The sequence below is a fragment of the Pseudopodoces humilis genome, chromosome 14 (genome assembly GCF_049639895.1).
Source record: "Pseudopodoces humilis isolate 2021_Gansu_Grassland_sample_001 chromosome 14, ASM4963989v1, whole genome shotgun sequence".
NCBI lineage: Eukaryota > Metazoa > Chordata > Aves > Passeriformes > Paridae > Pseudopodoces > Pseudopodoces humilis.
The window spans coordinates 190,475-213,421 of NC_142213.1; the positions used below are offsets into that span (position 1 = coordinate 190,475).

At 54.8% G+C, this 22,947-nt stretch overlaps 5 protein-coding genes across 7 annotated transcripts in view; 4 read left to right on the plus strand and 1 right to left on the minus strand.

The window, feature by feature from the left end:
- The first annotated feature begins 4 nt into the window (after nt 1-4).
- Nucleotides 5-6,596, plus strand: IST1 (IST1 factor associated with ESCRT-III). 3 transcript variants are annotated; one of them, XM_088062292.1, is made up of 11 exons: nt 5-142; nt 1,083-1,182; nt 1,780-1,960; nt 2,167-2,254; nt 2,527-2,610; nt 2,992-3,102; nt 3,414-3,620; nt 4,710-4,802; nt 5,920-5,965; nt 6,122-6,342; nt 6,437-6,596. In XM_088062292.1, exons 2-10 carry the CDS (start codon nt 1,095-1,097, stop codon nt 6,319-6,321), a joined length of 1,098 nt encoding a protein of 365 aa, XP_087918418.1. In that variant the 5' UTR covers nt 5-142; nt 1,083-1,094; the 3' UTR covers nt 6,322-6,342; nt 6,437-6,596. The 3 variants fall into 3 exon arrangements, with proteins under 3 accessions (XP_087918418.1, XP_005531968.2, XP_087918417.1); XM_005531911.3 differs by having other exon boundaries at nt 6-142; nt 6,122-6,596; XM_088062291.1 differs by having other exon boundaries at nt 28-162; nt 1,082-1,182; nt 6,122-6,596.
- A 613-nt stretch (nt 6,597-7,209) lies between these two features.
- DHODH (dihydroorotate dehydrogenase (quinone)) lies at nt 7,210-11,583 on the plus strand. The gene is made up of 9 exons (XM_088062290.1): nt 7,210-7,236; nt 7,460-7,657; nt 7,958-8,157; nt 8,373-8,455; nt 8,949-9,136; nt 9,597-9,710; nt 10,021-10,174; nt 10,249-10,408; nt 10,534-11,583. Exons 1-9 carry the CDS (start codon nt 7,219-7,221, stop codon nt 10,586-10,588), a joined length of 1,170 nt encoding a protein of 389 aa, XP_087918416.1. The 5' UTR covers nt 7,210-7,218; the 3' UTR covers nt 10,589-11,583.
- LOC102113645 (haptoglobin) lies at nt 11,037-11,583 on the plus strand (the record flags this gene model as incomplete). The annotated part of the gene is given in 2 exon segments (XM_014260510.2): nt 11,037-11,304; nt 11,307-11,583. Coding segments are annotated over 2 exon segments (504 nt in total), but the record flags the coding sequence as incomplete, so codon positions are not given.
- Nucleotides 11,584-12,073: 490 nt separating this feature from the next.
- Nucleotides 12,074-21,608, plus strand: DHX38 (DEAH-box helicase 38). Its single transcript, XM_005531910.3, has 26 exons — nt 12,074-12,611; nt 12,836-13,023; nt 13,180-13,281; nt 13,701-13,866; nt 13,981-14,099; nt 14,210-14,286; nt 14,373-14,528; nt 15,076-15,237; nt 15,324-15,431; nt 16,331-16,443; nt 16,546-16,683; nt 16,912-17,098; nt 17,188-17,373; nt 17,740-17,880; nt 18,056-18,166; nt 18,239-18,355; nt 18,586-18,693; nt 18,800-18,912; nt 19,414-19,622; nt 19,708-19,862; nt 19,942-20,097; nt 20,173-20,307; nt 20,386-20,511; nt 20,893-20,988; nt 21,123-21,244; nt 21,365-21,608. Exons 1-26 carry the CDS (start codon nt 12,289-12,291, stop codon nt 21,447-21,449), a joined length of 3,699 nt encoding a protein of 1,232 aa, XP_005531967.2. The 5' UTR covers nt 12,074-12,288; the 3' UTR covers nt 21,450-21,608.
- A 10-nt stretch (nt 21,609-21,618) lies between these two features.
- Nucleotides 21,619-22,947, minus strand: part of PMFBP1 (polyamine modulated factor 1 binding protein 1) — an 86,851-nt gene continuing 85,522 nt past the window's right edge. The window contains 5 exon segments of the mRNA XM_088062424.1: nt 21,619-21,771; nt 21,774-21,890; nt 21,893-21,923; nt 22,026-22,444; nt 22,562-22,726. Of these exon segments, the coding sequence (XP_087918550.1) occupies nt 21,619-21,771; nt 21,774-21,890; nt 21,893-21,923; nt 22,026-22,444; nt 22,562-22,726 (885 nt within the window).

Sequence of the window (22,947 nt, forward strand, 5' to 3'; positions counted from 1 at the left end):
GGACAGCGCCCGCCGCGCCAGCTCGGCTGTGTCCCGGACTGAACGTGGGGAGTGCCGGCTATGAGGATCACTCCGCACGCAATGAAGTCTTGCGGACGCCGCGCGCCATTTTGGGTGACAGAGGCCCGCGGAGCGGCGAGTGGTGAGACAGGCCGTGGGACGGGGGAGCGGGGCTGTGGGGAGCGGGGCTGTGGGGAGTGGTCGGCGTCCGAGGAGGTGACGGGGAGCCCTGCCCCAGGGTCTTCCGCAGCCCTGGGACCCGCCCCTGGGGTCTGCTCCGCTTGTGCTGTGGGATGTTCTCTCCGTACCACTTGGTTCGGGAGGGAGAGGGATTCCTCCCCCCAGCCGTCGTGTGCAGGTGCGCCGGTGGAGCTCGTGCAGGGCCTCCTGCGCACTGTTCGAACTGTCCCTGGGCAACTAGACCGGACGCGGCGAGTCTCGCCGAGCGGCTGGTGTGGCTGGCGACCGTCCTGGCAGCCGGGTCAGGTCATGGCTCGGTCTGCGTTGGGCAGCGCAGCCGCCGGCAGGGAGGGATGGGGAGGTGAGATGCAAACCGAAGTCTTTCTATGGGTTATCTTTTATGGAAGCTTTTTTTTTTTTAATAAAAGGTTCTTGGCAAATAGAATACTATAATTAAATACTGATAGAGTTTTCTCTCTGTAGAGTTAGTAAGTTGAACTGGTTTCTGGGAGACGAAGCAGGCAGGAAGAGTGTGGGGAATGTGGAACTGCAGCTTTTTCTTCTGGTGACGAGAATTAATTATGTAGCTGGTTTATAATTTGTATTTTGATAGGATAGAGGTAGGCTTGGCTCTTTACTTGACTTTTCTGCCTATTAAAAAATGTCCAGGAAGTTTCCTCGAGGTTTCTAAGGTCAATCCCGTTGGTCTTGGTTAGGTGCAGGATTGTGAAGCGGGAAGGGTAATAATGAGTGCTTGAGGTTCAGCAGTTTGTAAATAACTACTCAGTACATGACTTGGCAGACCAGGGCTTATTTGTTCAGGGAATTTCTTGGCCTCCCCCCAGTGTCTGATGTGCTGACTGATAGTTCTTGGTTCCAGTGACTGTCCCTCTTCTCCACAGAAAGTGTTTATCATGTTGGGCTCTGGGTTCAAGGCAGAGCGTTTGCGAGTCAACCTGCGCCTCGTCATCAATCGCCTCAAACTACTGGAGAAAAAAAAGAGTGAGTATTTAAAGGAGCAGGACCCTGGATGCTTTTGGGGTTCAGGATACTGGAGAAGGTTTCTCAAGTCAGGGTACTCTCATGGGTAGAGTATGGAGTAGCTTTTTGCTCAGACTTCCTTGCTGGACCCAGGCCTTACAACCTGCCATGGTGCACAAGGAGCTAGAAAAGCAAGCTGGCCACAGTCTGGTCTCTGTCCGCCTTCCTGGCAGCTGTTGGAGTACAGTTTGTGGGGTGGTAGCTGTGGGCTTTGTGTGCTGACAGCACACTGGGGAACTCCCTGGGTGCTGTGGGAGATTATCCCCACGTGCCCTGCCCTGCCACATTTAAGGTCTGTGGTCCTGGTTAACTCTGCAGGGAGGTGGTAGGTGTGGGAGTGTTTCCAGCAGCCTAAAGTCCATTTTCCTTTCTGCCTTGAGTTAAATGTATTCAGACCTGGATATGAGGGCTCTGCCAAATCATGGCCGAGTGTCTCATGCTGCAGAGGTTTGATAGGTGAGAGAAGCTGGTGGTGGCTTTGTGTGATGAGGACTATGGGTGGTCTGGAGGCAGCAGCTCAGACCAGCACAATGACTGGGCTTGGGATGTGTATTGCAGCTGAGTTGGCCCAGAAGGCAAGGAAGGAGATTGCAGATTACTTGGCAGCTGGAAAAGATGAGCGTGCCAGGATTCGTGTGGAGCACATCATCCGTGAAGATTACCTTGTGGAGGCCATGGAGATCTTGGAGCTGTACTGTGATCTGCTGCTCGCCCGCTTTGGCTTGATCCAGTCCATGAAGTAAGCTCGGGCTGAGAGGGTGCTGGCGGCAGGTCTGAGCTACAGAAGGGTACCTGTGTTTGTCTCTCTAGAGACCTTTTCTTCCCCATGTAGGGAAGACTGTGGAGTCCAGTGTACATAGAGTGGGAACTTAAAGGCTAAGTAGATTGAGGGCAGCAAAGGATAGATGCATGGGGTAGAGAGAGAATTGATTTCTTTGGTCGTAGGGAGCTGGACTCTGGCCTGGCAGAGGCAGTATCGACACTGATTTGGGCTGCTCCACGTCTCCAGTCGGAAGTGGCTGAGTTGAAGATTGTGAGTAAGGTTGCTTGAGGGATGTTGCACATGCAGGGTGGGAGTGATGCTGATACAAATGTCTTGTCTAGGACTTTGTATCATTAAAAGAGAGGACTTTATGGGCTTTGCAGATGGAAACCAGATGTCCTTGGAGCATCTAGGGTGGCTGCAGCTGCTGAACTGGGGTGCTCGGTGGAAGAAATGAGGGAGGGAAGTGGATGAGTGGATGTGTGGTTTGAGGTGGGGGAAAGCAGGGGTGTGCATGCTCTAGAGTTTCTCTTCTGCTGCAGGTTGCTGATCAATTGTGTGCTAAGTACAGCAAGGAGTATGGGAAGCTGTGCCGGACAAACCAGATTGGAACAGTCAACGACAGGGTAATGAACTGGTAGAACAGGTGGAGCTGGCAGAGCAGCCACGCCTACTGAGGCTTGCTGCCCCTTGGGCCTGTGGCTGATGCATGCAGTCACTATGGAGCATGGCAGGTGCTGTGCAGCCAGGGCCTACCTGCATTAGAGCATGGTGCTGAGGCCCCAGGCAGGGAGGCCCTGCTCTGCTGGTTGTGGATGGGGAAGGGCAGAGCAAGTAGAGCCCTGGCCTGTGGCTGCTTGCCACATACTGTACTGGGTGGAGAGGCCTCCCCAGGGCTGCCTGCTGTTCCCCACAGCTGGGAGCCCTGGCTGGGATGGCACTGCTCCAGAGCTGTTGGGTGCTGCATTGCCCTGACCCTACTAAGTCTCTCCACCCCTGTGTTCCAGCTGATGCACAAGTTGAGCGTGGAAGCACCACCCAAGATCCTGGTGGAGAGATACCTCATTGAGATTGCAAAAAACTACAATGTGCCCTATGAGCCTGATTCAGTGGTGATGGTGAGTGAGCCCCAGGATGTGGCATTGCAGTGGGCTGTGTGGTCCTTGTGCTTTGGTGTCTTCCAGACAGCCCCAGCAATGTCTGATCCTTGTTCCTTCATGTACCCCTATGGCGTGTGGCAGTAGTTACACATGCTACAGCCTGGTTCCCTTTCTGTTTCCTATTAATTTTACTGTATAGCTACTCTCTGCTCTGTTCTTGCTGAGTATTCTCATCTTGTCCATTGACAAATGCTGCATCTAATGCTGTACAGATCGCTGTGATCATAACAGAGATGTGTTGGTGAGCAGAATTCTTCCACCCTTTCCAGGCTGAAGCTCCAGCAGGCGGAGAAGCAGATCTAATTGATGTGGGGTTCACGGATGATATGAAGAAGGGTGGCCATGGAGGGGGCGGAGGTGGTGGATTTACAGCCCCAATGATAGGTCATGATGGGTTAGTACCCATGCCCGTGATGATGCCTATGCCTGTGCCAACAACAAATCCACCCTTCTCCTATCCACCTTCAAAGGGACCGGTAAGTTCCTGGGCTTTGTGTTGCCTTTTTCTGTGAAAGATTCCTATTGTGGTGCTTAGCCCTGTGCCTCTGCTGACTGTTCCTGATGGCTCAGTGTGTCAGAAGGCCATCTTCTTGGTGTGAGACTGCATGGAATGGAGGCTGTTGGCAGTGCAGCTAAAGCTAAATGTTGCTTCTTGACTGTGGAGGTTCCTACCCCTGTTCTCCAGCCAGCCCTCTTTGCCTTCAGGGAACAGAGGAGTCCAGACTTAACTCTTGAGGCAGTCTTCTGACTGCCAGGCTTTTGTCCAGGAGTTGGAGCTCCACTTTGAAGTTGGTAGGCTGGTAGTGTGCCAGGATTCAGTCAAGGAAATCAGGTGAGTGTTGTGGGGTGGGAATAGCACAGAAAAATGTGGAAGAGCCCTGCCTTCTGACCTGCAAGGGGAGAAGACTGAGCCAATGGCTCTTGCAGATGATTTGATGTGAGGGTGGAAGGTGGGAGCTAAAAAGAACTCCTCTGTTCTCTGAATTAAGTAATGTACGGATAGGATTAAGGATATCTGTGTAGACTGGAGAGCAGAATAGTGGGATGGCTTGGAGTCTTAATACAGTCCCAGTAGTGCTGAAGTGCTTTTTGTGGAAAATCTGGGCCAAGTATCATCAGCTGGCTGTTGGCCCAGGCATAAATATGCTGAGGGTTTTTTGCCAGGTCTGGCTCCTTGAGGTGCTGTTGTGTGACAAATGAGGGCAATTCAAAGCCTTGTGTGAGGCAGAAACCTCCTTCCTATTCTGCAGTACTGCACACAGGGCCAGAAATGGCAGACTATTTCCTTTATTAGCCTGGTACTTCTTGTGACTTGAAAGATGAAATGTTTACCTGTGCTGATTCTTTAGAATAACCCACAGTCCAGTTAGCTGGGTCTTGCCTGCTCCAGGTGACTACAGCTGACTTAATACTTGAGAATCTCTTCCTTGTAAGCATAAACTCTTACCCACTTGGATACCTGCCTGCATTTATCTAAGACTCTACTTCCTGTGACTCCCATGACAGCTGTACATGTGTGGTGTCTCAGATGAGTAGTCTGGTGCATGACTGATCTCTCTCTACAGGAGAACTTCAGTGGCCTGCCAGTGGGGACCTACCAGCCTTTCACTAACATCCACCCACCACCAATTCCGGCAAACCCACCCACATACGAGTCCGTAAGTGTCTGAGATGAATGGCCATTACAGGCAGCAGTGTCCTCAGAGTGCAGTGGTAGCCACAGAAAGGGAAATGTTTATAAAGGGTACTGCTGCCAGCCTTTGGAGCTTTTGGGGTGGTGGTGGCATTGCTTGTTGGTGTAGTGAATCACTGAGTGCACGTGATGGAAGGATGACTTGTGGAGAGAAGTTTTCCATTCAGCTCTGTGCATTAGCTGCAAAGGAAAGCTAAGATTTTTCTTGCTACATTGTTAAAGTGGTGATCTATAGTTAACAAGCAGAATCCCCAAGTTCTGGTTTTTGCAGTGTGACGTGTTTATCATCTTGAGTCTGTTTAATTATGGCTTTTGAACTAACTAAAAACCTGGATGGCAATTTTGGCTGACCCAGATGCTGTACGTTTAAAGACACTTCCTTTCACAGACTTTCCTCAGTCCTTGAGGACAACAAAGCAGAGGCTGGGGACTTCCCTTTCTATGCTTGTTTGTGGTTTTGTTGCTGCAGTTTGTCATCATGCCTCCGGCTCTGCTTTTGGTGACCTGCTGTTTGTTTTTGCACCCTGAGTAGGGAGGAGCACAGTTGAGCATTTTGGGTGCTGATACTTTGTGTTCTCACAGGTGCAGCAGTGCTGGTGATCTGGGTAGGAATGGGTATTGAGAGCTAAAGCATGCAGGGAATAAGAAGTTTTATTAGCACGGCTGTGTGTTATAAGCATTTTTCCCAGATAGACCAGGACCTGAGATGGGTCATTTCATACCCTGCTGCTAGTCACAAAGTCCTGTCAGTGGTTTATAAAGAAAGGCAGGAAGGAGCTGTGATGACATCGATGAACGGGCCAGTGTTTTCCCACTTATGGTCTTGATAAATGTTTCAGACCTGATAGTGGATGTACTCGATGGATCAAGTTCCAGAATATGGTCAGTGAAGCTGCTTTAGTTGACAAGGAGGGAGAGAAAAGCTGAAGAGCTGACTGTTTCTTGGGAAGAGAGGCATGTTGTTGCAAAGCCATGGCTGTTTGCTAGGGGTGGAGGTGAAGCTGTGCCTCTGAGCTCTGCCTGTGTGCTAGTGTGACCATGGCTGGTGGGACAGAGCTGTAGTAACTGAGAGTCTTTTTCAGATTGATGAGCCTAACTCTGAAAAGGACGCTGCTGCACTAGTGCCTGGTGAGTATGTTGAGGTTTGGAAAACCTTGGATATTAGGGGCTTTACAGAAAAACCCACTGGTACTGCCTGTTGCTGGAATGACCGTTCCTTTGTGGGGCTCCATTTGGCAAGTGTGTGCTGATGGTGAGGTGCAGTGATACTTCTTTTATAAACAGGGCCCGAGACCAAGCCAGAAGCTTCTCCTAAACCAAGTGCTGGAGCTCCTAATACCTTTGATAACTTTGTGCTGCCAGAATTGCCATCTGTGCCAGACACACTGCCAACAGCATCTGCTGGCATCATCTCTTCTGCCTCAGAAGACATTGACTTCGATGATCTTTCACGGAGGTTTGAGGAGCTGAAGAAGAAAACGTAAAACTTCCTGGGCTGCAGGAAGGTGGGGAAGGAGCTGACATCTTCTCTCTGAAACAGACTCCCTTTGAAATTGGCTTCCTGTATTAACCTCCAATGAATATACTCTTCTTTTTAAGCCCTCTTCCTGCTGTACTTACACCAAGAGCTGCTGCTTTCCTGATCTTTGCTGCTCCAGGAGATGAACTGTGGGAATGTTGTTAGAGTGCGGCAGGGAAGAGCTCCTGTCAGTGTGGGTAGCTGTATGGGAAAGCTGTGCATGATGTTCTGGGCACTGTTCCTGGCTGTCTCCATGATGTCTCCGTGCCTGCCGGCAGAGGCTTTCTCTTCGGGAGCCCTTGCTGGCCTTCATGGTGTTCTCGGTGGGGTCTTTTTGCAGTTTGGAGAAGGGTGGCACTATTTGCCTGAGCCTATTGGGTATGTGATTGGTCCTGCAGAGGGCAGAGCTAGGCAGGCTCTGCTGCTGCCTCAGGGTTTTGATGCAGCAGCTTTCCTCCCGGGTGCTGAGCAGCTGTGGATCACCGAGGTCTGGGGGTGAGGCAGGAGAGTGGTCTGACGGATACGCAGTGGCATCTTGTTTACGCTACCCGAACCGTGAGCGAGGCATCCCGGGACTGTAACGTACCTGTTCGTGGCGCTGTCTGCAGCTCTACCGCACCTGTCCGTGACCCTGCCCTGGCTGTACATCAGTTGTCCCGTCCCTGTCCGCTTCCCCGGGGCTCGGGCCATTTGTACTCGTTCAATAAAGCGCGGTCCGGGGCTCGTCGTGTGCGCGCATCGCTCGGGGCCGCGCGGCGCGCCCCAGGGGCCTCTGCTGTGTCGCTATTGGCTGGGGGGGGTACAGCCTCCGCCAATCACAGAGGGGGGCCCCCGGAAGTGCCCTCGTGTTAGGCTGAGCGTGATGGCGGCGCCGCTGCGCGTGAGCGGCCGGGGGGCCCGGGGACGTCGGGGGGACCCTGGGGACAGCCGGGCTTGGCCGGTTGCGGCTGGGGCGGGACGGAACGGGATGGGTGGTGTGTGGGATCGGGGCCGGCGTGCGGGGAGAGGAGGGAACGGGATGAGCTCGGTACCGGGATGGGCTAGGATAGTTGTGGTTGCCGGTGGGGGATCGCTGCCGGTGTGCTGCTGACGATCTGGCGCAGGGACGGCTGCGGGCTCTGGCGCTGGGAGGCTGCGGGCTGCTTCTGGGATCGGCGCTGGCGGCAGGCGACGAGCGGCTTTACGCGGCGGCGGTGATGCCTGCGCTGCGGGCGCTGCCCCCCGAGGCCGCCCACGGCCTGGCTTTGCGCGTCGCCGCCCTCGGGCTGCTGCCCCCCACCCGTCCCGACGGCCCCGCGCTGGTGCGTCTCTCCAGGGCGGAGGAGGGGGGGGATCGCGGAGACCAGGGCGGGGAGTGGGGAGGTCGCAAGAGCGGCCAGAACAGAGTAGGGGGTGTGGTCGCCACCTCCTTCCCCGGGGCGCGCGGGCGGCCGCGTCCCTTCGCAGTCGGTGGCGGGCGACGAGGGGCCCTTGGGCAGGCATCCCATAAGGACACCCCATAGAGCAGGGTACGCGACCGGGTCTGTCCGGGAGGGGTGTTGGAGCGAGGCCTTGGCAATGGTTCCTGGAGTCTGAGCTCTGACCCAGCCTCAGCCTTGCAGGAGGTGCGAGTCCTCGGGCAGCGATTCCGCAACCCATTGGGCCTGGCTGCTGGCTTTGACAAGCAGTGTGAGGCTGTGGACGGCCTGTACAAGATGGGCTTTGGCTTTGTGGAAGTGGGAACTGTCACACCCAAGCCCCAGGAAGGGAACCCCAAGCCCAGGGTCTTCCGGCTGGTAGAGGACGAGGCAGTTATCAACAGGTGAGATCTGCTCTGCCATGTCCCACAATCTGCCTGCCATGAGGGAGGGTGCATATTTGGGTGATCCCAGGTCTTTGGTTGATGCTGTGGTGGCTTCTGGTTGGATGTGCTGAGCAAAGCTGCAGAGACCACACCTCTGCCTTGTGTTTCTCACATATTCTGTTCAGGGCTTGCAGACATAACTCAGCCTTGAGCCCAGTCTTGTCCTGGTGCAGGTATGGATTCAACAGCCATGGCCACATTGCGGTGGAGCGCAGGCTGCGAGCCCGACAGGAGACACAGATCAGGCTCACTGGTGGTGAGACAAGCTTGTAAGCCTTTGCTCTTGGGGTCTGCGGGGAAGGTTTGGGCATCTCCTGGGTACCCGTAGACCAGGATTGGTGTGTAATGCCAGTATCCAGGCACAGGAGCTGAAGCAAGGAACGCTTGGACAGCAAGATTCACTTGTAGTCTCACCCTTGGCATTGTGACTAGGCACATTTCTCCTGCTGTTTTCTCTGGAATAAAGCTCTACTTGCTGCTTTGGGCAGGATGTATCTGCTAACATAGCTGAAGCCAAGAGGACCCCAGGGCAGATCCTGAGGGCAACCTCTGCCAGGCTGAAGGCTGTGGTGCTGGGAGGTGCTGTGGCAATGCTTTTGTGGTTGCAGGACAGTCCCATCCTCATGAAATACATGGGTTGCATATCCTCATCTTAACTTTAGCTGGTCGTGGGACCTCCTGTTTTGGGTGCTCTGGCCATTGGCTGGTGGTTGTCCTGCTACCCTGGTTCAACTATGTCTGTGTTCCAGCTGGGATGCCCCTTGGAGTCAATCTGGGCAAGAACAAGAGCTCTACTGATGCTGCAGCTGACTATGTGGCTGGGGTCCGGACACTGGGCCCTTTGGCTGACTACCTTGTTGTGAATGTGTCCAGCCCAAATACCCCAGGGCTGCGGGACCTGCAGGGCAAGGCTGAGCTGCGGGAATTGCTGAGCAAGGTGGGTGCCTCCCCCCAGCAAGCCACAGCTACAGCACTGGATGCATTCCATCTCCTGGCAGCATCTGCACCGCTGCAGCCAAGATTTGCCTGAGCACAGGGAGGAGTGGGATGGGTGTGGCTTTCCCACATGGTGGGCAGAACCACTGAGATGTCTCTGTCTCTGCTGCCGTGGGTGTACTACGCACTGTATCTCAGCAAAGGGCTCAGGAACAGTGAAGCATTACCCTCCACTTGCTCCTGCAAGAGACAGTGAGTTGTCCACCCCACAACTGCAGGAATTGCTGGGGTCCTGTGCCTGCTGTGTGCTCCAGGGCCTGTGCCAAGGGTGCCTTTCCCATTTTTGGTGTCATGTAGAGGAGCAGGGCATGTGCCTGTACTGCCTGTGGTGGTGGGTGTCTGTAGCTCCTATCTGGGGCAGGAGGCATTTCCTTGCCATGCACTGCCATGTGCACTGACAGGTGCTGGTGGAGAGGAACCTGCTGCCCTGCAAGCGTAAGCCAGCTGTGCTGGTGAAGATTGCCCCTGACCTCACCACACAGGACAAGCAGGACATCGCCAGCGTTGTTTGTGAGGTGAGGAGGCAGGAAGGGGAGGCCACCGGAGGCAGGACCATGGTGGTCCTGGCAAGTCACCGCTCTGGAAGACACGTATGCCTGCAGCTCTCTGGCTGCTGTAGGGATGGTGTCCTGGGTAGGTCAGAGTCAGTGAGTGCTCATGTGTGTCACCAAGCAGTCGGTGACCCAGGCAGTCCAGGCAGTGAGGGGCAGCTTTGTCCCCAGGCACACTTCTGGGTTGTGTGCTGGGTGGTCCTGACCTGCCAGGAGGGGAGGGGAGGGCTGGGCTGCTTGTGAAAACAGGGTCCTCACACTACTGCCCCTGCAGCTAGGTGTGGATGGGCTGATAGTCAGCAACACCACCGTGAGCCGCCCCAGCAGCCTCCGGAGCAGGCAGCGCATGGAGCCTGGGGGCCTCAGTGGGAAGCCCCTGCGGGAGCTCTCCACACACACCATCAGGGAGATGTACGCTCTCACTCAAGGTGATGCCACAACAGAGCTTGGGGGTGCATGCCAGCATGGGCTGTGCCATCCTGACCATGCACTCTGCCCACAGGCCGGGTGCCCATTATTGGCGTGGGAGGGGTGAGCAGCGGGCGGGATGCCCTGGAGAAGATCCGGGCCGGAGCCTCGCTTGTGCAGCTGTACACAGCACTTGTGTACCACGGGCCACCAGTGGTGGGGGCAGTGAAGCGGGAACTGGAGGAGCTGCTTAGGTGAGTGGAGACCAGGCATGTTCGTCCTAGGACAGCTCTGGACAGCTGTGTGCTGGTGCCCAAGCAGTGGCACTGCAGGGCTGTGCCACACTAGCCCAGTCCCACCACACACTGTCCCTGGTTAGGGAGCAGGGCTTCAATAACGTCATGGAGGCAGTTGGAGCAGATCACCGCTGCTGACATGCTGCAGAATGAAGGTGTGGCTGGAAGGAGCCATGGCTGAGCAAGGATGGATGTGACAATTCCAATGCTGGGCAGACTGGGACTGAGACAAGGTCCTGGTTCCAGCCCCTGGGAAGGGTCTGATGGGTGAAGTGAGGGGCTGCTCTGGTGGGAAGCAGGGGACAGGGCCTTCATGACACTGCTGCTTTTCAGGCTTCTGTTTTGGCTTCCCTGTGGACAGCAGAACTGAGTGTCAATAAACATTTGGCTCACCTGGTCCTGTGTGCTGCTCTGGGGACACTCCATGGGCTGGAGGGATGCAGCTTAGTTCTCCTCAGCTGAGCAGGATCAGCTCTCCCACTTTTCCTGGTGGGAGAAGCCACCAGGGTACCTGAGAACTGGGATGGACTAAGTGTACCAGGCCTCTGCTAGCAGAGACTTCTGACTGAGGAGCAGCCCACCTTGAGCATCGGGTGCATTGTTTCTGCACCCCGGCTACCCACAGGCCATAGACCTGGCCTTGCTGAAGCTGAAACAGGAGCTGCTGCTTGGAGAGGAGGTGATGCCTATCTGTCTGTCCCAGAAGGACTATGTGCACTCAGGGCAGGTGGGCTACACCTCAGCCTGGAGCTGCAGTGCCGCCTTTGGCTTCTCTGACATGCTGAAGTATGTGATGCTGCCAGCGGCTGAGAATGAGCAGTGCTAGGAATACTACAGTACCTGGAATATGTCCTTTGGGTCCAGCCCCTTCATGGCAATGGCACCTTCTGTGTGGGCAGGAGTGAGCTGAGGCAGGACACCTGCTGTGGGGATGCAGGCGGAGCCTTTGCCCTGCAGCGTCCCGATGACAACACTTAATATGCAGCTGGTATCGTCAGCTGCGACAAGACCTGCATAGCTGCGAAGTGTGGCGTGGATGTGGACATGAAGCATGTCCTGGCCTGGGTGAAGGCGACAGTAGCAGATGGCTGAGGCAAAACAGTGAGGGAATAAAACTGTTTCGTACCAGGCTACCAGCTTTGTGTCTGTCTGTCCTTGCAGGCTCTGTGTGTGTCTGTCCATGCAGCGTCTCTGTGCCCGGTGCTGCATGGGCCTATTGACTGGGGGTTAGCGTGTGCCTGCCCTCGCTCCCCGGCAGCGTCCTGCGGGACTTCGGCGGCCGTTGGCTGGAGGATCCGGGGCTGCAGGGAGCTGCAGCCTGACAGAGTCTCGCCCCTGCACGGTTTGGGGTGTGCTTGGAACTATCCCCGCGCACGGCACTGTCCCCGTGGGTGTCCCTGCCCCGCGGGTTTCCCCACACGGCGCTGGCCCCGCGGGTGTTTGTTTCCCCACACGGCGCTGGCCCCGCGGGTGTTTGTTTCCCCACACGGCGCTGGCCCCGCGGGTGTTTCCCCACACGGCGCTGGCCCCGCGGCTGTTTGTTTCCCCACACGGCGCTGGCTTCGCGCTCCCTCCCCCCCTGACTCCGCCCCGCGCCCAGCTGACCGTGCGGAGATTGCGTGCGCCGGAAGTCCGCCCCGGCAGGGAGCGCGGCTTGTCTAGCGACGTTGCGACTCTATGGTGGCGGTTCTCCCATAGGCTCTGGCCACCGTGTCTATGGTGCACTTGCCTAGAGGGGCTCCTCCCGCCGAGAACTCTGGGGCGGCTATGGCGGCGCTCCGGGAGCGGAGTTACGGTCGCTGAGGGAACTGCGAGGCCCGCGCGGCGCTGCGGCCACGATGGCTGCGGCGAGCGAAGATTCACTGCATCGGCTGTCGGGGACGAGCCCGAGCGGCGAGGCGGGCGGGCTGGTACTGCGGACGCGGGGCGCCGAGCAGCACGTCTTCAAGGCCCCGGCCCCGCGCGTCTCCCTGCTGGGACTGGACGTGCTGGCGGCGCAGAAGCGGCGGGAGCGCCAGGAGGAGGCGGTCGGGGGGAAGCGATCCCGTACCGCATCCTATAAGGACTGGGAAGAGGGTCGTGACGAGGCAGGCAGCGCCGAGGACGAGGAAGAGGAAGAGGACGAGGCGGACCGGAGCAACCGCAGAGCTCGCAGGAACAGGTGGCGTTTGCAAGGGGTTGGTGCCGGTGGTGGCCGCGTCCAGCCGGGTAGGGAGCGCAGGGTGAGCACAGGCGGGGCCGCAGCCTCCGGTGCGGAGAGAGGGAGAGTGCGGGGACTGCGGAGTATTATGGCAGAGGTTGCAACAGGAGCTGTACGAGACCAGCCGAAGGGCAGCTGTTGCTCAGCACCTCTGAGCATTTCTTCTCTCTGCTCTGCTCGCCCAGACATTACCGCTCTGTCCACGTGGAGACCCCTTCCTACACAGGGGGTGTCAGCGAAGAGTTCTTGGAACGCAGCCGGCAGCGAGAGAGGGAGCGTCGGGAACACGGAGTCTTTGCCTCCTCCAAGGAGGAGAAGGACCGGAAGAAGGAACGCAGTAGGGATCGGGACCACGATCGTAAACGAGACCGTGGTAATTGCTCAGAGACCTTTGTGGTGCTTCTTGGTGTGGGTCTGGGCTTGTCCTTTGCCCTGTTTGTAGTCTTTAATAATGTTTATGGTGATTTTTGTAGCAGACTTGGGAAGCCAGTTTGTGCAATAGGCACCTGATCCTATTTTGTTTTTGCAGTGGAGCGGGACAGGAGTCATCACAGCAGATCAGAGAGGGATGGCTCATCAGAGCGGAGTGGCAGGAGGAGTGAACCTGAGAGCCCCCGGCATCGGCCCAAAGGTGGGAGTGGGACCTGGTAGAGCTCTTGTGTGAGACCTAACAGGGAGGAGCTTGGAGTTTTTTTATGCTTCCTGCTGTTTATGCAGGACGGGGATGGTAGAAAAGCTTGTACATTGTAATGTTTGTGGTTAAGGCAAGCATAAAACTCCCAGCTCAACTTGAGTCTGGGAGCAATGAGCCAGCTGTCTGTGTTTGAAACTCTGGCAGATCTCTGCATGGTGGGGTCTGTTCTGTGTCTGTGATGTAAAAATATGATCCTGTGGAAATTCCTTGGAATCATTTGGATCAGTCCCTTCTCTTAAAGGGAGGGTCAATGGGTACCCTCTCTCCATGCTCCTTGCTTAGAAGATGTTAGGTGGTTCCAGGTGCCCAGGGGCGCTGTTTGAACAAAAGATGTCAAACCCCATCTCTTCTGCCAGATGCAGCCACACCATCTCGCTCCAGCTGGGAGGAGGATGATGGTGGCTACAGCAGTGCCCATCGCTCGCAGTGGGAATCTCCGTCTCCCACACCTTCCTGTCGAGACTCAGAGCGTAGCCACCGACCGTCATCACTGCGGGACACGGACCGGCGGGAGCGGGACAGGTACCCAGTGCCTGAGGCTGTGCTGTGAGCTGTGGAGCTGCACAAAGGGTACTTTGTATGTATGAGAAGGGTCTGGCTGTGGGCACCAGTTCCTCCCATCTGCTGTGTTTTCAGGTCTGTGAGGAGCCGGTACTCTGATAAGACGCCATTGCCAACCCCATCATACAAATACAATGAATGGGCTGATGACCGGAGGCACCTGGGAGCCACACCACGCCTGTCTCGAGGGAGAGGTGAGGAATCTGGGCTGAGCTGCCTGGGGTGGGTAGTGTGGAATGCCCTTTTTTGTGGCACAGAGTTGGGGCTTCCCTGGGAACATTGTGGACCGTCTGGCTTACCCCAGGGCGGCGCACAGAAGGGGAGGAGGGCATCGCCTTTGAGACGGAAGAGGAGCGGCAGCAATGGGAGGATGACCAGCGGGTGAGAATCTGGGACAGGCCAGGGGCTTGGGGCCACGAGGCTGTGGAGGATGGCCAGTACTCAGTGCTGCACCTCTCCCTTCCCAGCAAGCTGACCGGGACTGGTACATGATGGATGAGGGCTACGATGAGTTTCACAACCCTTTGGCTTACTCCTCTGAGGAGTATGTGAAGAAGCGTGAGCAGCATTTGCACAAGCAGAGGCAGAAGCGGATCTCGGCACAGCGCCGACAGATCAATGAGGTAAGACCAAGACACAGGATTGGCTGCTCTGAACACATGGGGTTTGCTGCCTCTTGAAAGATCCACTTGTTGAGTGAGCCCTTGCTCACAGGTGTAGAAGGATACTCTTGGGCCAAGCTGAAGGAGTTCTCACAGGGAAAGTGGTTGAGTTTCCTTGGAAAATCCAGCCCTGCAACTCCTGCATGGGCAGAATTCCCATGTTGGAGTGGCTGGTGGATTGCAGTGTTCAGGGCAGGAATGCAGAGGACCATGCTCCTGCTGTTCTGAGTGTGAGGTACACTACTGGGGCAGTCCACTGTTGTCCCAGTGGGGGCAGCTGCTCTCTTTATGTGAGCAGGACTGTGTCCAGGCTTCCTGATGTATTGAGTACCTTGAAGGCGATGTCTGTCCTCCCTTTCCTTGGAGGTAGTCCTGTTGACCATGTGCTTCACATGCGATGTTTCCTGTACTCTGCTGCTTCCAATTACTGCTTCCTTCTGCTGGATGTTCTGGTGTGTTCTCTGACTTTCTGTGGGGCTTCATTGTGTTTCCAATACATTTGCTGCAGGATAATGAACGCTGGGAGACAAATCGCATGCTGACCAGTGGTGTGGTCCATCGGATTGAAGTGGATGAAGATTTTGAGGAGGATAACTCAGCTAAAGTGCATTTGTTGGTGCACAATCTAGTGCCCCCTTTCCTAGATGGAAGGATTGTCTTCACCAAGCAGGTAGAGACTGTGGCTGAAGGCACTGATGGCAAGGAGCCCTGTACATTTGAGGCCTTTTTAGTAAAGCAATGCCTTTTTTCCTCCAGCCAGAGCCAGTGATCCCTGTGAAGGATGCCACCTCGGATTTGGCCATCATAGCTCGGAAAGGCAGCCAGCTGGTGCGCAAGCACAGGGAGCAAAAGGAGCGTAAGAGGGTACGCTGTCATCACTTGGTTTACTGCTCAGTGTACACATTATGTAGTTCCTCATAGCCTTATTTGGAACCTGCGGGATTCAGGCTTTGGCAACAGTGATGATAAGGAGTTCATATTGTTGTGACCTGGGATCTAAGACATCCTGGCAGCCCAGCTTACTGCATTGCCTCATGGCAGCTTCTGTGGTGTGGTTTTCTTGGGTGCTGCCTTGGGACATGAATCACTGTGGATTTGGACATTTGGATTATGGGAGAAGGAAGCAGGTGGAAGAATGCCAGGTAGCTTAGGGACTGGGAGCAGGCAGTATGGCAGCAGGATGTACCTTCTCATGTCTCAGCAAAAGAGGTCTGAGGAGGAGAAGAGTATGGGGTAAGGTAGCAGGTTGGTTTTTGGGGGTGTTTTCTAGGGGCTTTCTCTAAAGCTCACGTAATAGCTGTAAGTACAGGTGTGTTTCTTGTACATTGAAACTGGCCTGGACTTGACCTACTTACACTATGATGGAATGGTGGTGGTAGCTAAACTGAGAGCAGAGGTGGGAGGAAAGCCCACCTCTGTGTGCCAAGTGAGCTCTTGGCAAGGGCAGGAAGATTAGGAAGATTATATCTGGTTCATATCTGTGTAGGTTTAAGTTCAAATTTAATGGAAGGGTCAGCAGCTGGAACTATTTTCTTGGGAGGCAGTTGGTAATGCTTCGCCCAAGGTCTCTGTATCCATCCCAGTGTCTTAAAACTCTGCTTCAGTTCATTTGGAAGAAGGGAACCTGATGTAGGAATGGAGTGTGCATTCTGCATTGAGGAATTGTGGTGCTAATATCCTTTTCCTAGTCTTAGGAGTAGAACTGGGGAGGAATTTTGTCCGTGATTGCTGTGGCAAAGTTATGCTGTTCTCTCTCCTTCCAGGCTCAGCACAAGCACTGGGAGCTGGCAGGCACCAAACTGGGGGACATTATGGGGATCAAGAAAGAGGAGGAGAAGGATGAAATGGCAACAGAAGATGGAAAAGTGGATTACAAGTAGGGGCTTGGTCTGAATTAGTCTGCTCAGCTGGTAATAGGGGGTACGGGCATAGCAAAGTGTGTGGAGAGGCAGCTTCAGGACTTGCGGTGTTTCCTTAGAACAGAGCAGAAGTTTGCTGAACACATGAAAGAAAAAAGTGAAGCCAGCAGTGAGTTTGCCAAGAAGAAATCGATCCTGGAGCAGAGACAATATCTACCCATCTTTGCTGTACAGCAGGAACTGCTCTCCATCCTCAGGTATAGCTGCCAGGGCATCCCCAGGGCATTGGCCTGTGTTTAGGAACTCAGTTGAGGAATTGTAGAATTATGAATCATGTAGAATCATTGGGAAGCTGTAGTCTTAGGAAACAACCCCATCGCTTTGTGTTTGCTCAGCTGTCCTGCCTGAGTAGGATGATACTTAGCTAGATAACACAAAAGCCCTTCTTTCAAGGTGTATGAAGAATACCTTTTTCTTTTCCTCAGAGACAACAGCATTGTGATCGTGGTGGGGGAGACGGGGAGCGGAAAGACAACTCAGCTGACACAGTATCTCCATGAGGATGGCTACACTGATTATGGCATGATCGGCTGCACACAGCCCCGCAGAGTGGCTGCCATGTCGGTGGCCAAGCGGGTCAGTGAGGAGATGGGGGTGCGTCTGGGGGAGGAGGTGAGTCTGCTGGGGAGTGCAGGGGTGCCACCCAATGACAGTGGGTGCACAGGACTGTTGGAAGACTTCTGGTGTCTCCGCCCTCCCAGGTAGGCTATGCCATCCGCTTTGAGGACTGCACGTCTGAGAGCACAGTGATCAAGTACATGACGGATGGGATCCTGCTCCGTGAGTCGCTGCGGGAGGCTGACCTGGACAACTACAGTGCTATCATCATGGACGAGGCACATGAGCGCTCGCTCAACACCGATGTGCTATTTGGGCTGCTTCGGGAGGTGTGTGTGATCCTGGGCTAGAGGACAGCAGCGTGGGGCATGTCATCTGGGACAGCCCTTCTCTGCCAGGACTAGGGGAGGGAAGCAGAACTGCCACATCTGTCCGTGCTTGACTGCTCCAGCACCCTGGTCCTTGGTTCTGGGGGGGTTAACTCTCTTGTAATGCTACCAGATCTTGCTGGCTGAATGTCAGAACTGCCGACACAGAGGTCTTTGCTGGATTAAGGTTTCCTGGACTGAGGTTGGCAGGTTTGCCTCGAGTACAACAGAAGCTCTGTCCTGTGCCATTGTCCTAGTAAGAATGAAAGCAGCCGACAGCCATGCATGAATTCACCTTCCATATTGTTCCTTTCATCTGCTTCCTAGGTGGTCGCCCGACGCTCGGATCTGAAGCTTGTTGTCACTTCAGCCACCATGGATGCAGATAAGTTTGCCTCCTTCTTCGGGAACGTTCCCATTTTCCACATTCCTGGGCGTACTTTCCCCGTGGATATTCTTTTCAGCAAGGTATAGTTAAGATTGTGGATGGAAATTCTGTTGGTAGGAGGGGGTTGTGACCTAGGTGTGCAGTACTCTGAGGGGGATACACAGGGTAGGAGTGGCTGTGGTGTGCTATAGTCTTGCACACAGGACGGGGCATGTAAGGATACTGGTCCAGATTAACCTGAGCTGTGTTGTTCAGACCCCACAGGAGGATTATGTGGAGGCTGCAGTGAAACAAGCCTTGCAGGTCCACTTGTCTGGTGCTCCTGGAGACATCCTCGTTTTCATGCCTGGCCAGGAAGATATTGAGGTGAGTTGGAAGGACAGGCACTATCCTACCCGCTTGTTTCAGTCTGATGTTTTCACCCCTCTTTGTGTCTAGGTGACCTCAGAGCAAATTGTGGAGCACCTTGAAGAGCTGGAGAAGGCGCCTGCTCTTGCTGTACTGCCAATCTACTCTCAGTTGCCCTCAGACTTGCAGGCCAAGATCTTTCAGAAGGTGCTGATATGTGCTTTGTGATTAGGGTGGGGACAGGGAAAACTGGAGCAGGAGACAGCACAGAGCAGGAGTGAGAGGTGTAGATATACCTCGGTATTGCATGTGGAGGGTGGGAGAAAGCATATACCCCACCCCACTTCCCGAGTCACCCCTGTCCCTCTGCTGCTCTGCACTCCTCAGTGGAGCAGAGCTATGCCCAGGGATGTGACTGATGAGTAGTGTGCTTGCAGGCTCCTGATGGGGTCAGGAAGTGCATCGTTGCCACTAACATAGCAGAGACCTCACTGACAGTGGATGGTATCATGTTTGTGATTGACTCTGGCTACTGCAAATTGAAGGTGAGCCAGGGTTTTCTGTACTGTCTCTGATTTCTGGGGTAGGTTGAGGGAGTTCTGAGGTCATGATCTAGCCTTCCTCTTATTTGTGCCTTCTTGTGCCCTGAAGGTTTTCAACCCCCGTATAGGCATGGATGCGCTGCAGATATACCCCATCAGTCAGGCCAATGCCAATCAGAGGGCTGGCCGAGCTGGCCGCACAGGCCCAGGCCACTGTTTCAGGTAGGCACGTCACTGGTGTTCGTGTTCCTGTTGTATCCTCAGCTTGGCATCGGGTTATGTATATTTTTTTTCTCACTTGAGCTGTTCATTATCTTGAACTTTGGGGGGATGTGGGCAGTAGGCAGGCCTGAAGGCCTTCTTTGGACCCAGTGCTTCTGCAGAGAAAAGGATATGCTCCACTTCTTTCTTCATTTGCTCATTTTCATATGCTCATCTTCATTTGTGGCTGGTCTGCCCTTGATACCATCAGGATAAGAGCGAAGCCAAAGGCCTTTCCCAGGCTTTGCTGTAAGGAAGGGCTGTGCTTGGTCATGTGCTGTGCTGCAACCCAAACACCCCAGTGTGCTGGGGTGACCACAGTTTGACTGGACTACAAGTGTCCTGGTGCTGGGTGCAGGGTTGCTGCCCTGTGCCATGCTGGGCGGGGCTGGGCAGAGGCTGGCAAGTCTGTAAGGAACACAGTGGCTGGATCAGGAGCCTGCTCTTGGCATCTCTTCCTAGGCTCTACACCCAGAGTGCCTACAAGAATGAGCTGCTGACAACCACGGTGCCTGAGATCCAGCGCACCAACCTTGCCAATGTAGTGCTCTTGCTCAAGTCCCTGGGTGTGCAGGACCTGTTGCAGTTCCACTTCATGGATCCCCCCCCTGAGGACAATATGCTGAACTCCATGTACCAGCTGTGGATCCTGGGGGCCCTGGATAACACAGGTATTGCCTGCTGGGGTATGCTGCTAGCCCATGGAACTGGGGCCTGCTCAGCTGCTGATCAGTGATTCCTGTTCTGTTCCTACAGGTGGTCTGACCTCTACAGGACGTCTCATGGTGGAGTTCCCACTGGACCCTGCACTCTCCAAAATGCTCATTGTCTCCTGTGACATGGGTTGCAGCTCTGAGATCTTGCTCGTTGTCTCCATGTTGTCTGTGCCTGCCATCTTTTACCGGCCTAAGGTACAAGATGCTGCTGTTCCAGCAGCTCAGGGCCCTTCCCTGCACTTTGACTAACCCATGTTCTTTGCTTACCCTTCAGGGTCGAGAGGAGGAGAGTGACCAAGTGCGGGAGAAATTTGCTGTTCCAGAGAGCGATCACTTGACTTACCTGAATGTTTACTTGCAGTGGAAAAACAACAGCTATTCTACCCTGTGGTGCAATCAGCACTTCATCCATGCCAAGGCCATGCGGAAGGTGAGGCTGTGGCCATAAGGCTGGGGGAGACAGTCTTATGCAGAAGAGGGATCTGAGCAGCACACACCTTTGCAGGTGCGGGAGGTGCGTGCCCAGCTCAAGGACATTATGGTGCAGCAGCGAATGAGCCTGGCATCCTGTGGTACAGACTGGGATGTTGTCAGGAAGTGCATCTGTGCTGCATATTTTCATCAGGCTGCAAAGCTGAAGGTGAGAGGTGTCTGAGCTGCCTGGGAGCTGCAAGGCCCTGCCTGGGAACAGGTGGACTAAAGACACTTGTCTTTGCAGGGCATTGGGGAGTATGTGAACATCCGCACAGGCATGCCCTGTCACCTGCACCCCACAAGCTCTCTGTTTGGCATGGGTTACACACCAGACTACATTGTGTACCATGAATTGGTTATGACTACCAAGGTGAGCTTAAGCTGAGGGCTAGCAGAAAGGGCGATGAGTGCTCCAAGGGAGATGGGAGGACTTTACTGTGAGACTGAGATCTGTCTGAGTGCCAGATATCAGCCTTTCCTATCTATACCAGTTAGGCATGTCTGTGTCATCTGTCTGTCCCTTCCCCCATTATTCTTCTCTGGCGTCTGTGGGATATGTTTGATCCTCCTTGTGGTCTCATCCAACCCATAGCAGCTTCTGAGGCCAGGAGGAATTGTCTAGAAGGGGTATGGTCCCAGCCTGAGAAGTGCTATCAGCGACTCGGGGAGGAAGGGAGCTGCTATGGCTCTGCGAATGGTGCCCAGGCCCCAAGGATGCCATCGTGCTATCCTGGTCCTTCTGTCCCTGCAGGAGTACATGCAGTGTGTTACTGCTGTGGATGGAGAGTGGCTGGCAGAGCTGGGCCCCATGTTCTACAGTATCAAACATGCTGGCAAGTCACGCCAGGTAAGTATTCTGTCCTGGATGAGCTGGCAAACTGCAGGCCCTCTGCATTCTGCTGCTGTATGTGTGTGTTTTGACTTGAAGGGAGCAAGCTTGTGGGCCTGCAGGGAGTCTAATCTGCTTCTGCCTTGCTCCAGGAGAACCGCCGCCGTGCCAAGGAGGAAGTGTCTGCCATGGAGGAGGAAATGGCTTTGGCAGAGGAGCAGCTGCGTGCCCGCCGGGAGGAGCAGGAGCGCCGTAACCCACTGGGCAGTGCAAGGTGTGTGATAGCCCTGCCTGCCCATGGCTTGCCTGTGTGAAGGATCCCAGCTTCCCTGTGGGAGTTCTGGTGCAGGAAGAGGTTGCATTTTCCATTAATTGCCCTTGTCCTCTTTGACAGATCTACTAAAATCTATACCCCTGGGCGAAAGGAGCAGGGAGAGCCCCTGACACCACGACGCACCCCAGCCCGCTTTGGTCTCTAAGAAGGCACAACCTGTTGCTTTGAGGCTTAAGGTAGTGCCCAGATACCCTGATCAGTGTATTCTGAGATCTTTACAACTTGTGGCCCTGAAAGGCTTTAATTTTAGTGCCTGTTTGGCACTAATTTTGCTACAGAACAGAAAGAATTTTATTTGTTTAAAGGTTGTCTGTCTAATCTTTGCTTTGTTTCACACTGCTTCTTGTCCTGGAGGTGGGTGTTGGGTGGAGGTAGCTCTGCAGAATCATGCAGGGCTGGTGCTGTCAGGATGTTGCCCTGTAGAACTTGGAACAGGGCACAAAATTAAAGAGACCTGGAGGACAAATACAGCCTGTCCCTGTTTCAAGCCCGGCCCATATTCCTGCAAAGGCAGTTCTCCCACAGCCCATGCCCTGGACAGGCAGCTGGTGCCCAGCTGTCCCTGCACACCTGGGACCATCGTCCCAGCATTGTTTCATGCCAGGCTGTGTCAGGAATTCTGCTCACTTTTTCAGCTGCTCACACTTGTGTGATTGCTTAGGTGTTCTGAACATTAGGTACGGGTTCTCCTCCTGCATCTTGTCTAGTGTGCCTTGAATGCCTGTTTGTGTCCTGCACCTGCTCTGTCACCTTGTTGAGCTCTTCCTTAAGGAAAGCCAGCTCCACCTTGCAGACAACCAGCTCCTCTTCTCGCAGAGCCAGAGTTCGTTCACTGTCCAGGTGTAGCTGCTGCCAGTGTTGGACTAGGCTGCTCAGCTGCTGCAGCCTCTCCTGGAGAGAGTAGGTCTGCCCATGGCACAGTGAGAGAGACAGGCTGAGCACAAATTGCTGGTTTTTTTACAGGAAGACTTGAGACATCCTTACCTCCTGTTTGCTCTGCTTCTTGAAGCTCTGCATTTTCCTCAGCTCCTGATGAAGCTTTTGCCTGTGTATCTTGTAGGCTGCAATCTTTTCTGCCTGCTTGGTGCTCTCTTGCCGGACTTGGGCCAGCTCTGCCTGGAGGTTCTCCATGTCCTGCACCTGCCAGCAAAGCTGTGGGGCAGGGAGGGTGGTTGGCCATGGCTGAGCCTCTCCTGGATGCAGGAGAGGGGTCTGGGACTGAGGCTTCATCCCTGTCCTGTCCTACCTTGCCCTCACCTGTTGCTGCAGCTCTGCCACTTTTTGGTGTAGGCCTTGGATGGCCTCTTTGGCTCTGCTCAGCTGCTGCAGACTCTGCTTCTCCTGGGCCTGGGTGGCTCCCAGCTGCTCCTGCAGCTGGGCTGGGCTGTGCTGCAGGCCCTGACTCTGCTCCTGTGCCTGCAGCTGCAGAGAAGGCAGTGGTCAGTGGGTTGGCCTTGTGCTGTATGCCCTTCCCTGAGCACAGGCACAGCTGCCTCTCTGTGTGCAGCAGGACACTGAGGGCTGGCCAGTACCTGGCTGTGTGAGGTGGTGGGGGCAGGCTGGCATTGTTGCCTCCCACCTTGTCCCAGAGCTTCCTGGGGAAGTGGAGCAGGGGTCAGCCCTGCAGTGTGGTTGTCATGGCT